The 14,158-nt window shown below is 44.6% G+C and overlaps 1 protein-coding gene across 2 annotated transcripts in view; it reads left to right on the top strand.

Annotated features, from left to right (window-relative positions):
* Positions 1-5,266: 5,266 nt before the first annotated feature.
* The window catches only part of LOC108719112 (dual specificity testis-specific protein kinase 1), a 42,037-nt gene continuing 33,145 nt past the window's right edge, over positions 5,267-14,158 (top strand). Inside the window, exon 1 of one of the 2 annotated variants that reach the window (XM_018267755.2) lies at positions 5,267-6,166. In XM_018267755.2, the coding sequence (XP_018123244.1) occupies positions 5,972-6,166 (195 nt within the window). In that variant the 5' untranslated portion in view covers positions 5,267-5,971. The remainder of the gene's footprint in view (positions 6,167-14,158) is intronic. The other variant, XM_018267747.2, reaches the window with a different exon arrangement.

Here is a 14,158-nt window from a genome sequence, read left to right as displayed (position 1 = left end):
TAAGCATCTTCTTCTATTGCCCAGTCCCTTTCTCTTGCCCCGTCTCTTTCTACTGCCCCGTCCCATTCTATTGCCCCATCCCTATTGCCCTCATTTCCCTGTCCCATTTTGCTGCCCCGTCCCTTTCTATTGCCCCCGTCCCCCCTGCAAGAGAAAAACTCCTTTTCCAATGTGACATGAGAGAGAGAGAAGTGACCTGGGCTGAGAGGAGAATACGGCCATTAAATATGCAGAGTCCTGGGCAATACAATGAACTTGTCTGGTGAATAATTCATTGGCTGAGGAGGAGACTCAGCTCTGAGATCTGTATCTGATATATACAGAGATGTACTCAGGGTTAGACACTCAGTAGGGGCCCCTCACCCACAGACACACAGGGGCCCCTCACCCACAGACACACAGGGGCCCCTCACCCACAGACACACAGGGGCCCCTCACCCACAGACACACAAGGGCCCCTCACCCACAGACACACAAGGGCCCCTCACCCACAGACACACAAGGGCCCCTCACCCACAGACACACAGGGGCCCCTCACCCACAGACACACAGGGGCCCCTCACCCACAGACACACAGGGGCCCCTCACCCACAGACACACAAGGGCCCCTCACCCACAGACACACAAGGGCCCCTCACCCACAGACACACAAGGGCCCCTCACCCACAGACACACAGGGGCCCCTCACCCACAGACACACAGGGGCCCCTCACCCACAGACACACAGGGGCCCCTCACCCACAGACACACAGGGGCCCCTCACCCACAGACACACAAGGGCCCCTCACCCACAGACACACAGGGGCCCCTCACCCACAGACACACAGGGGCCCCTCACCCACAGACACACAGGGGCCCCTCACCCACACGGGGGGACCCGTGACTTTTAAAATCTAAAAATACACTTTACAACAACTTGCACTTTGTATTAGGGATGCACTAAATCCAGGATTTGGACTTTTTTTGGATTCAGATTTGGCTGAATCCTTCTGCCAGGCTGAAATGAATCTGAATTTGCATATGTAAATTAGGGATGGGAAATCAATTGACTTTTTGTCAAAAAATAAAGAAGTAAAAAATGTTTTTCCACTTTTTCATTTCCCTGTCCGAATTTGCATATGCTAATTAGGATAGGTTTTTGGTTAAGCATTCCATGAAATCTTTCACGAAGGGCTGAATCCCAAATACTTAATCTGGTGCAGCCCAATTTTGTACATTTGTAACACCCCTTTCCCTCCTCTAATCTCATTGGCTCCCTCCTGTCTGCTGGGAGGAGCTACTGGTGAATAAAGCATCCGACCCCTCCTTGTACCTATCTAATGTATCAGCCTGTACCCCTGATTCACTTCCCAGCTCTCCCTGTAACACGCCTTTCCCTCCTCTAAACTCATTGGCTCCCTCCTGTCTGCTGGGAGGAGCTACTGGTGAATAAAGCATCCGACCCTTCCTTGTACCTATCTAATGTATCAGCCTGTACCCCTGATTCACTTCCCAGCTCTCCCTGTAACACCCCTTTCCCTCCTCTAATCTCATTGGCTCCCTCCTGTCTGCTGGGAGGAGCTACTGGTGAATAAAGCATCCGACCCTTCCTTGTACCTATCTAATATATCAGCCTGTACCCCTGATTCACTTCCCAGCTCTCCCTGTAACACCCCTTTCCCTCCTCTAATCTCATTGGCTCCCTCCTGTCTGCTGGGAGGAGCTACTGGTGAATAAAGCATCCGACCCTTCCTTGTACCTATCTAATGTATCAGCCTGTACCCCTGATTCACTTCCCAGCTCTCCCTGTAACACCCCTTTCCCTCCTCTAATCTCATTGGCTCCCTCCTGTCTGCTGGGAGGAGCTACTGGTGAATAAAGCATCCGACCCTTCCTTGTACCTATCTAATGTATCAGCCTGTACCACTGATTCACTTCCCAGCTCTCCCTGTAACACCCCTTTCCCTCCTCTAATCTCATTGGTTCCCTCCTGTCTGCTGGGAGGAGCTACTGGTGAATAAAGCATCCGACCCTTCCTTGTACCTATCTAATGTATCAGCCTGTACCCCTGATTCACTTCCCAGCTCTCCCTGTAACACCCCTTTCCCTCCTCCAATCTCATTGGCTCCCTCCTGTCTGCTGGGAGGAGCTACTGGTGAATAAAGCATCCGACCCTTCCTTGTACCTATCTAATGTATCAGCCTGTACCACTGATTCACTTCCTAGCTCTCCCTGTAACACCCCTTTCCCTCCTCTAATCTCATTGGTTCCCTCCTGTCTGCTGGGAGGAGCTACTGGTGAATAAAGCATCCGACCCTTCCTTGTACCTATCTAATGTATCAGCCTGTACCCCTGATTCAGAGAGAGAGTCCCACAACTTCTCAGCTCTTGCAGGTGTATCTATCTTTGTACTTATCATGAGGGAGGCCCTTGTGCCATTATATACAGTATTTATAGACAAAGGGAAAGAAGAGACATTTCTCAGAGATCTGTATCCCAATGTCCTTTAGATTGTGTCCACTCCCTGGCACCATGAGGCAAATACATAATTATTATTATTATATTATATGTGTGTGGGGGTTGGGCTGGTGTGGTGTACACTGTATGTGTATAACATGTATGTATGTGACTGTATTTGTATAACACGTATGTATGTGACTGTATTTGTATAACACGTATGTATGTGACTGTATTTGTATAACACGTATGTATGTGACTGTATGTGTATAACACGTATGTATGTGACTGTATTTGTATAACACGTATGTATGTGACTGTATTTGTATAACACGTATGTATGTGACTGTATTTGTATAACACGTATGTATGTGACTGTATTTGTATAACACGTATGTATGTGACTGTATGTGTATAACACGTATGTATGTGACTGTATTTGTATAACACGTATGTATGTGACTGTATTTGTATAACACGTATGTATGTGACTGTATGTGTATAACACGTATGTATGTGACTGTATTTGTATAACACGTATGTATGTGACTGTATGTGTATAACACGTATGTATGTGACTGTATTTGTATAACACGTATGTATGTGACTGTATTTGTATAACACGTATGTATGTGACTGTATGTGTATAACACGTATGTATGTGACTGTATTTGTATAACACGTATGTATGTGACTGTATTTGTATAACACGTATGTATGTGACTGTATGTGTATAACACGTATGTATGTGACTGTATTTGTATAACACGTATGTATGTGACTGTATGTGTATAACACGTATGTATGTGACTGTATTTGTATAACACGTATGTATGTGACTGTATTTGTATAACATGTATGTATGTGATTGTATATATGTGTATAACACGTATGTATGTGACTGTATGTGTATAACACGTATGTATGTGACTGTATGTATGTGTATAACACGTATGTATGTGACTGTATGTGTAGAACACGTATGTATGTGACTGTATTTGTATAACACGTATGTATGTGACTGTATTTGTATAACATGTATGTATGTGATTGTATATATGTGTATAACACGTATGTATGTGACTGTATGTGTATAACACGTATGTATGTGACTGTATGTATGTGTATAACACGTATGTATGTGACTGTATGTGTAGAACACGTATGTATGTGACTGTATTTGTATAACACGTATGTATGTGACTGTATTTGTATAACACGTATGTATGTGACTGTATGTGTATAACACGTATGTATGTGACTGTATTTGTATAACACGTATGTATGTGACTGTATTTGTATAACATGTATGTATGTGATTGTATATATGTGTATAACACGTATGTATGTGACTGTATGTGTATAACACGTATGTATGTGACTGTATGTATGAGTATAACACGTATGTTTGTGACTGTATGTGTAGAACACGTATGTATGTGACTGTATTTGTATAACACGTATGTATGTGACTGTATGTGTATAACACGTATGTAGGTGACTGTATTTGTATAACACGTATGTATGTGACTGTATTTGTATAACATGTATGTATGTGATTGTATGTATGTGACTGTATGTGTATAACACGTATGTATGTGACTGTATGTATGTGTATAACACGTATGTATGTGATTGTATGTATGTGTATAACACGTATGTATATGACTGTATGTGTAGAACACGTATGTATGTGACTGTATGTATGTGTAGAACACGTATGTGAGGCTCTATGAACATTAGTGCAGAGCAGGGTTGTCAGGTCTAATTCTGAAAACCAGCCAATAGGCTCTTTAACAGAAGCCCAAAATAAAATACAATATTTGCAGTAAAAGAAATCTAAAAAATAAATAAATATATGTGAAAATACTTCTTTTTCAAATTTACACATATTTTTCCATGAAGTAAAATGGGACAGATTTACCCGTCACTAGGGGGGTAATTACAGGGGGGGGCAGGAGGTACAGGGGCAGGCCTGGACTGAGAATTAAAATAGGCCCTGGCATTTCAGTTACACAGAGGCCCAAACAGACCCACCAGCCCACTAAATACTGACTTTCTATGGGACCTTATAGCAGCCCCTCTGGCATTTGCCAGAACCCACAGATTGCCAGTCCGGCCTGTACAGGGGTCCCTAACACAAATACAGTTTCAATAAATATTGGTAAAACACCTCAAACCTGTAGACATTTTGGTGGCCAGAAGTTTGTTGCCCTAAAGTTGCCTGAAATTGAGGAAAGTAAGTGTAAAACGTGAGAATGAGAGACTGGGGGTACCGAGATCAACAAGTGGTAACTCAAGTCAGTCGCAGTGCATTCTGGGTACTGTAGTCTCACACTCAACTACAAAACCACATTACCCAACATGCATCGGGACTCACACACTCGGCACATCAGCAGAAGTAATAACATTGGTTGGTTCAGAGTACAAAGAAGCCAAAGGGCCAATCAGTAGCCCGAATATGAACTTTGGCCACTTTGTACTTCTAAAACCCCACGATGTGTCTGACACCCCCACAGGAGGGAGGAGCCTGGGGGAGGGGCCAGAGACAGATAAAGGGACAGTTGTACGGAGAGGAGACAGAGGGAGGGAACAAAAGACTCACAATCATTCCCATAGCAACGAGCAGCCCTGTCCCTCGGCTCACAGTTAATTACACTTTCTCAGGTACAAACGCCAGGGAGTCTCCATGTTACGTCACTGACTCTCTCCCAAGTCTCTACAAACTGACCGACATCTGTCCGGCCAATCACTCTCACTCGCCGCCCCGCCCCCTCCGTCACAGCGTCTCTGCTCCACCCAACTCTAGACCCGCCCACCCGTTTCACTCCGCCCTTTTGGCCTTTCGTCTGACAGCCGACCACGCCCACTCCCCGCCCCTCATCTCCCGCCTACTCTAGGCCTCCCCTCTGGTCTGGTCGCGGCCGGAGCCCTGGGATGAGCAGCACGAGAGACCGCGGAGGAGCCCGGGATTATCCGGTGTCAGACACAGAGGAAGGATCCGGCCAAGGCTCGTAGTTCGGGGGGTCAGAGTGGTCGGACTTGTTACAGGAGAAGCTCCGGGTAGATAAAGGGGCTGATGTGCTTATATTGTGGGGGCGGCAGTACTAGTGGGGTACAGAGTAATTATAGGGGGATCAGTGCTGGGCGAGAGGGAGACTGCAAGTTCTGGAGGGTCGACGACCCATTGGACTAGGGTAGGAGGGAGGAGTTACAAGAGGTGGCACTTACCTGCGGGGCTGATATAGGTGGGTATCTATGGGCCGCACTCATTATTATTGTTGGGGTTCTATTGAGTCATTGGGGTCCCCCAGGCCTGTAGGGGGTCAGAGAGTTTCAGGGGATCCCATTAGATCCTACAGGGAATGTCCCACTCCCAGACCTGCTCCTGTTTTTCTGAATGGAGGAGACCGGACCATCCTCAGCCCCCCTTAACTTTTATATGGACTTATGAGACCCCCACTCCCTCCATCCACTCCGGAAACCCCATTATTCTGCTTGTCTGATCCGTCTGGTATGTGATCACTTCTCTGATATGGAACCCGATGGAGACTCAGAATTGGGGACCCACAGTGACGTCATCCATGGACTCACCCCCAACTCCCAAGGGACTGGCCGCCTGCGCCCCTCATCCTACCGGGCCCTGCGTAGCGCCGTCTCCAACTTGGCCCGTATTGATGACTTCTACTGTGAGAAGATCGGATCTGGATTCTTCTCTGAGGTCTTCAAGGTAAGAACCTTCTGGGTCTATAGGGTCTTCAGGATCTGTAAGGTCTTCTGGATCTATAGGGTCTTCTGGATCTATAGGGTCTTCTGGATCTATAAGGTCTTCTGTATCTATAGGGTCTTCAATATCTATAAGCTCTTTGGTATTTATAAGGTCTTCTGAATTTATAAGGTCTTCTGGATCTGTAGGGTCTTCTTGATCTATAGGGTCTTCAAGATCTATAAGCTCTTCTGGATCTATAGGGTATTCTGGATCTATAGGATCTTCTGGATCAATAAGGTCCTCTGGATCTATAGGGTCTTCAGGATCTATAAGTTCTTCTGGGTCTATAGGGTCTTCAGAAAGGTTTCTGGTTGTCTGGGGGTTTCTCTATACAAGGAGCTGAGCTCCCAAATTATTATGTTCATTGTGGTTGCTGCACTGTGCTGGAGTAGGTGAGGTTTTAGGGGACTATGGGGGTCACTAAATTAAAGTTACAGTTAAATTGGACTTGTATGAAGCAATGAGAATCAATGTTTGCTTGTGTTGGGTTGTACTGATGGAACTGGCAGACCTTGGTGCCCCACAGTAACCTCTGGTGTAGAGATTGTTTCAGCGAGGTCTGCTCCATCCATAAATATACAGGTGTATCCAGGGAGTATCCCCGGCTCATGTAGATACTGTCATTATCTCTATGTTGGAGGGAGATCACCTGAGTCGGCAGCTGATGGGTCGATAATTCCGCATTGGCCTGTGTGACAGCAGAACTGCTAATTATTTAACTGCAGGGAGGGACTCAGCCAATCACATCATCTCTCACGGCTCCTATAAATCTACATGGCAGCTCCCGTCCTTCCTCAGTCTGAGCCTGTGCAGAGCATGAGATGTGTGTGTATAGGGGGTGTTGCTCTGCAGTCTCCGCACGCCCACGTGTTTCTCATGGTCGACACAAATGCGACAAACAAATGCAACACTCGCACAAATGCGACTCACACAAATGCGACTCTCACACAAATGCAAAATGGGGTCGTTGTCTCTGGAGAAGAGCAGATATTTATGATCCCACTTTGTATTCAGCTGGAAGAGTGAACTCGGGGCAGGAATGTCGCACAGTGGGTGATGATTAAAGGGCAAGTGTAATATATAGAAATCCCAGCCGGGTTAACAGCTCAGATCCAAAATTTCAATTAGGCGAATCCCTGGATCAGCTCATACAATATGTCATTAAGTATGAGTAATCTTGTGTCTTCTGCAGCCCGATTTTATATGTGGATTTCATATGACTCACGGAGTTAATGTGCGTGTGTTTGTGCGAGAGAAATCCAATTTAAATGAATCCAGTCATTCAACTATAGATCTTGCTCCTGAAAATAATCATTTATATTCAATATGGAATAACAGAGCATTGCTATCTGATCCCCATTGTAAGCAGCAGTCCTGTCCTGCTTTATGGCAGCTGAGATTCTAGCTATCTGTATAACAGAACATTCTGTCCCAGTGGCTGCACAGATCCTATCTGATCCCCATTGTAAGCAGCAGTCCTGTCCTGCTTTATGGCAGCTGAGATTCTAGCTATCTGTATAACAGAACATTCTGTCCCAGTGGCTGCACAGATCCTATCTGATCCCCATTGTAAGCAGCAGTCCTGTCCTGCTTTATGGCAGCTGAGATTCTAGCTATCTGTATAACAGAACATTCTGTCCCAGTGGCTGCACAGATCTGATCCCCATTGTAAGCAGCAGTCCTGTCCTGCTTTATGGCAGCTGAGATTCTAGCAATCTGTATAACAGAACATTCTGTCCCAGTGGCTGCACAGATCCTATCTGATCCCCATTGGAAGCAGCAGTCCTGTCCTGCTTTATGGCAGCTGAGATTCTAGCTATCTGTATAACAGAACATTCTGTCCCAGTGGCTGCACAGATCCTATCTGATCCCCATTGTAAGCAGCAGTCCTGTCCTGCTTTATGGCAGCTGAGATTCTAGCTATCTGTATAACAGAACATTCTGTCCCAGTGGCTGCACAGATCCTATCTGATCCCCATTGTAAGCAGCAGTCCTGTCCTGCTTTATGGCAGCTGAGATTCTAGCTATCTGTATAACAGAACATTCTGTCCCAGTGGCTGCACAGATCCTATCTGATCCCCATTGTAAGCAGCAGTCCTGTCCTGCTTTATGGCAGCTGAGATTCTAGCTATCTGTATAACAGAACATTCTGTCCCAGTGGCTGCACAGATCCTATCTGATCCCCATTGTAAGCAGCAGTCCTGTCCTGCTTTATGGCAGCTGAGATTCTAGCTATCTGTATAACAGAACATTCTGTCCCAGTGGCTGCACAGATCCTATCTGATCCCCATTGTAAGCAGCAGTCCTGTCCTGCTTTATGGCAGCTGAGATTCTAGCTATCTGTATAACAGAACATTCTGTCCCAGTGGCTGCACAGATCCTATCTGATCCCCATTGTAAGCAGCAGTCCTGTCCTGCTTTATGGCAGCTGAGATTCTAGCTATCTGTATAACAGAACATTCTGTCCCAGTGGCTGCACATATTCTATCTGATCCCCATTGCTGACAACACTGTAGCATTTGGGGCTGGGGTATGGAGGATATTTGTTGCTAATGAGTGGTGGCAATTAATCACAATAGGACATTCATTGACAGGCCTTATGTGCTGAGGTAAGAAAACAAAACAAAGGGAGAGAAAACCAAACCACAACAGTTTTCAAGCTAAAAATAGAGCTGGACAGAAGAAACATAATACGCCTAAGAACACAAAGCTGCCATGTTAAAAGGGTGTAAAATAAGATTGCTGTATCCTTTTAAGATCTAGACTTACAGGCTCTGTTTAGATGTTGCACTGCTGTCACTATTGAGAGAAAGCAACAAGTTTTCCTGCCTGGATCCCTATTATGGAATGTTATCAGGGGACACAATGACTGTGGGGAGGGAGGAATGTGTGAGAGATAAGATCTGGACTTTGCTCCTCAGAGGATTATATAACAAGTGAACCTGAGCACAAGGGTTGGGCCTTACCCACCACATTCCTCTCTCTTCACCCTGAACTTCTCTCATGGACCCTAAAGCATCCCAATGTTATTGCTTCTAGTGATGCACCAAATCCAGGATTCGCTTCGGGATTCAGCCAGGATTAGGCCTTTTTCAGCAGGATTTGGATTCGGCCGAATCCTTCTGCCAGCCCGAAAGAATCAGAACCCTAATTTGCATATGCAAATTAGGAGCAGGGAGGGAAATCGCCTGACTTTTGTCACAAAACAAGGAAGTAAAAAATGTTTTCCCCTTCCCACCCCTAATTAGGATTTGGATTTGGTTCGATATTCGGCTGAATCTTTCCCAAAGGATTTTTTTTGAAGGGGTTTGGCCAAATCCAAAATGATGGATTCGGTGCATCCCTAATTGCTTCCAACTTAATATTATCCCTGTGAGTTCCTTGTGGATCCTTTGTAACCATCATGTACATTGCAGAAAAGGGACCCACTCAGACTCTTGTGCCCACAATCATCAGCTTAAGATTTTTGGTCCAGGGGAACCTCATGGGCAGCATTTTTCCTCCAAATCCAGCCCGAGAAGCCTGTTTTTGGTTATTTCCTATAAGCTGAAATACTCCAGTGAATAATATACCCCGAGTGCGGTTAGCATCAATCTCATCTAGACTCTTGCTATTCCCATCCTCACCTAAAAGATAACTGAACCCATGAATGTTTAGATATAAACCAACAGAAGTATCTCACCTTGGTCACAGAGAAGCAGCAAATCGGTAAGGAACTTGCATTACATTCTATGGAGTTTGTAACTTTTAGTTGGCTATTCAATCGACAATCTTTTACTGCAGTGGTTGACAGACTTTTTACGTTTAAGTCTCCCCTTTAAGGTTCAAACTCTGATTAGGCCCCAATAGTTTGAGAAATATCTAATCATAACTTTAACTGACCTTCCAACTAAGCTTTCAGGTGTGTCTAGGAAAGTGATCCCCAACCAGTAGCTCATGAGTAACATGTTGCTCTCCAACCCCTTGGATGTTGCTCTTGGTGGCCTCAAAGCAGGTGCTTATTTTTGAATTCCAGGTTTGGAAGCAAGTTTTAAGTGCAGAAAAAACAAATGTACTGCCAAACAGAGCCCTCTGTAGGCTGTGAGTCCACATGGGGGCTACCAATAGCCAATCACAGCCCTTATTGGGCACCCCAAGGGACATTTTCATGCTTGTGTTGCTCCCCACCTCTTTTTACATTTGAATGTGGCTCACGGGTAAAAAAGGTTGGGGATCCCTGATCTAGAAGATCAATCTGGTGTTGTCCCCAAACCTCACAACAAGTGGCCTTCACTCTGAGCTAGGAACCATTGCTCCAAGGGAACCAACTTGTCATTCCTCATACTGAACAGACTATACCATATGTGTGTCCATACAGGAGCATGCTCAGTTTTCAATGGTTCTGTTTGTTTGGGCATCAGCCTAACAATTGTAACTGCTGGAACATTTCACTTCATCATCTGATAGTGTACTTGACAACACGACAATATTGGTAGATTCAATTTTCAGACATGATAGATCACTATTAATCACAGCATTAGTTGCCAGAACATCTCCCTACCATGACATCCCTCACCAAATGTTTGAAATTGGTCAAATGACCAGAATAAATGTTCAAACGTGTTTCAACTCTATAATGAGAAAGGGCCATCCCGTTGGTAGTTATACAGGTTAAGATCGAAGCTGAATGAGTGAATATTGGCTCAGGCTCCTGCTACGGAAAAAACTTTTAAAAGTAATGTGTCACTCCCAAGCCAGGGATATTCTACACAAATCTCAATATATTCTTGGATCTTCTACCCAACTTTCAATATATTCCTAGATCGTCTACCCAACTCTCAATATATCCCTAGATGGTCTACCCAACACTCAGTATATCCCTAGATCTTCTACCTAACTTTTTAATATTTTCTAGATCTTCTACCCAACTTTCAATATACTCCTAGATCGTCTACCCAACTCTCAATATATTCCTAGATTGTCTACCCAACTCTCTATATATTCCTAGATGGTCTACCCAACACTCAGTGTATCCCTAGATCTTCTACCTAACTTTCAATATTTTCTAGATCTTCTATCCAACTCTCAGTATATTCCTAGATCTTCTACCCAAACCTCAGTATATTCCTAGAACGTCTACCCAACTCTCAATATATTCCTAAAACGTTTGCCCAATTCTCAATATGTTCCTAAATCTTTTTCCCAACTCTCAATATATTCTTGGTTCTTCTACCCAACTCTTAGTATATTCCTAAAACTTCTGCTCAAGTTTCAGTATATTCCTGGATCTTATAAATAACTCTCAATATATTCCTAAAACTTCTGCCCAATTCTCAATATATTCCTAGATCTTCTTCCCATCTCTCAATATATTCTTGGATATTCCACCCAATTCTTCTACCCAACTTTCAATATATTCCTAGAACTTCTGCCCAATTCTCAATATATTCCTAGATCTATTTCCCAATTCTTCGTATATTCCTAGAACTTCTACCCAACTCTCAAAATATTCCTACTCTGTGTCCACTATATTATTAGATCTTCTACTCAATTCCAAATTTATTGCTGAAATCCTTTGTGCCCAATGCAGTTTAAACAAGCTTCATGTCCCAAAATAGGTTAAGAAGCAGCTTTGACTATGTTCTCTTGTAGAATGAATTTTCGCTCTCTAAGGAGACATCATGGAGACTCACTAAGTACATTGGGAAGACCCATTTTTTGTGTCCCAAACTATATATCACAAATTTCTATTCTGTTTGTGCTGGTGCACTGTAGTAAGAATGAAGTTTTGAGGTGCCGCAGTTGAACCAAGTCATCCTGCAGGACGTCCTCAAAGGCAGCAACAGTCTCAGACTAGTTTTGCCCTCAGTGAAAGTAATGCCCCTCGTGCCAGCTGCCCAGTAAAGATTCACTCTTTGCCAATAACATTGTGCGGTGCAGAGCCAACATATTTAGCTCAGAGTTTTTAAGGTGCATCCTATTACTCAATACAATGTGTTTAAAGTAACAGAGTTTGGCATGGGGAGGCCATCCTCGTACTTCTGAGAATATTTTAATTTCCTCTTTAGCAAATAGCAGTAGCTTTGTCTTTCTTTATGGCACAAATTCTAGATTTACACTCAAGATCAGACCCAGTGTCTCATAAGACAATGTTGGAAGCCAATAAAAGCTGCTGACTCAACCCCTCCTGAACAAATAGGCATTGCTTACCCGACCAATGACTGGCCAAGAATCAGCCGTATATCTGGCAGGTTTGAAATTCTCTTGGGGGAGAACTGAGTTGAAGAATTTCCTACCACAACAAAGCTCCACAGGCCCCAGTTATGATCCAGTCATTGCCCCTAGGGGCTTTATGTCTCTTTGACTATTGTCTGTACATATGTGCTCAGGAAAACCTGGAGGAAGGAATGTACCATTGCATGGGAGTAAGGGGTCCACTGCTCCTCTAGGTGACATGTGGCTAAAACTAGAAATAGGAAGATTGAGTCATTATTGAGTCTCCTGTGTATGGCCATCTCTGTGCCCCCCAACCAGATGGACTCATTAGTCCTGTTATTTGGCTGGTTTGCCAGGTCTCCTGCTGGCACGGGCACCCCCCTGTGTAACATTCATGCTTCCCATGCTGCGTCATTAATACTCTAATCTCATTAGTTTGGCTTCCTCTGCAAAATTAGGAGATAAATCTCTGAGCAGCTGTCTGACTGGCACAGTGACCCGTAGCCTCCATTCAGGAGAAGCTAGCCAGAAGCCTGTGTGCCCTTTAATCCCCAATTCACACTGACAGGTGCCAGATTGGATCAGGACAATAAATCCTCAGTGTGCGGCTGTGCCATGTGATACGTCTGTGTGTGTGTGCCCACTGTGTTCTGTCTGCGGGCATGGTGCCATCTCGCTCTATGTCTGCTCATTGCTGGACTGTGGGAGGTTATGTGAGTTGTAATTCAGCAACAGCAAAAAGGCCATAGCTAATTATCTGGATTTTGCCACTGCTCTAATGTTGATGTGATTGGCTCTCCCACTAGAAGTGGTAGGGCCCCCAGAAGACCCCTGTGTCCATGAGACTTGCCCTGCACCCACTCCTGATAAACTCTATACCCCACAATAGGTGCCAGTGTCTGTATTCAGCCCTTCTCCCCAGCAGCTCCCCCTCCCGCGTAGATATGAGTCAGCTGTAAATAATATGGGGGGATCCTGGGCAGGGAACCAGAGGAATTGATATTCCCAGGAAAGCCCCCAACTCACTGTCTCTCCCCAAGAGAGATGTCGATATATCTACAGAAGGTATTCCTTGTACTAAGCACAATTCAGCAGGAACAGTCCCCTAAGTTTGCTCATAGTCTGTACAGAGAGATCCCATAAAACTATGGCAGCATAGGTATTCCTCTGTACTAAGCACAATTCAGCAGGAACAGTCCCTAAGTTTGCTCATAGTCTGTACAGAGAGATCCCATAAAACTATGACAGCATAGGTATTCCCTGTACTAAGCACAATTCAGCAGGAACAGTCCCCTAAATTTGCTCATAGTCTGTACAGAGAGATCCCATAAAACTATGGCAGCATAGGTATTCCATGTACTAAGCACAATTCAGCAGGAACAGTCCCTAAGTTTGCTCATAGTCTGTACAGAGAGATCCCATAAAACTATGGCAGCATAGGTATTCCCTGTACTAAGCACAATTCAGCAGGAACAGCCCCTAAGTTTGCTCATAGTCTGTACAGAGAGATCCCATAAAACTATGGTACATAGGTATTCCCTGTACTAAGCACAATTCAGCAGGAACAGTCCCTAAGTTTGCTCATAGTCTGTACAGAGAGATCCCATAAAACTATAGCAGCATAGGTATTCCCTGTACTAAGCACAATTCAGCAGGAACAGTCCCCTAAGTTTGCTCATAGTCTGTACAGAGAGATCCCATAAAACTATGGCAGCATAGGTATTCCCTGTACTAAGCACAATTCAGCAGGAACAGTCC

The sequence above is a fragment of the Xenopus laevis genome, chromosome 1L, assembly GCF_017654675.1.
Source record: "Xenopus laevis strain J_2021 chromosome 1L, Xenopus_laevis_v10.1, whole genome shotgun sequence".
Classification (NCBI taxonomy): domain Eukaryota; kingdom Metazoa; phylum Chordata; class Amphibia; order Anura; family Pipidae; genus Xenopus; species Xenopus laevis.
Note: the sequence above shows the minus strand (reverse complement) of the source record. Positions and strands in the feature narration are given on the sequence as shown.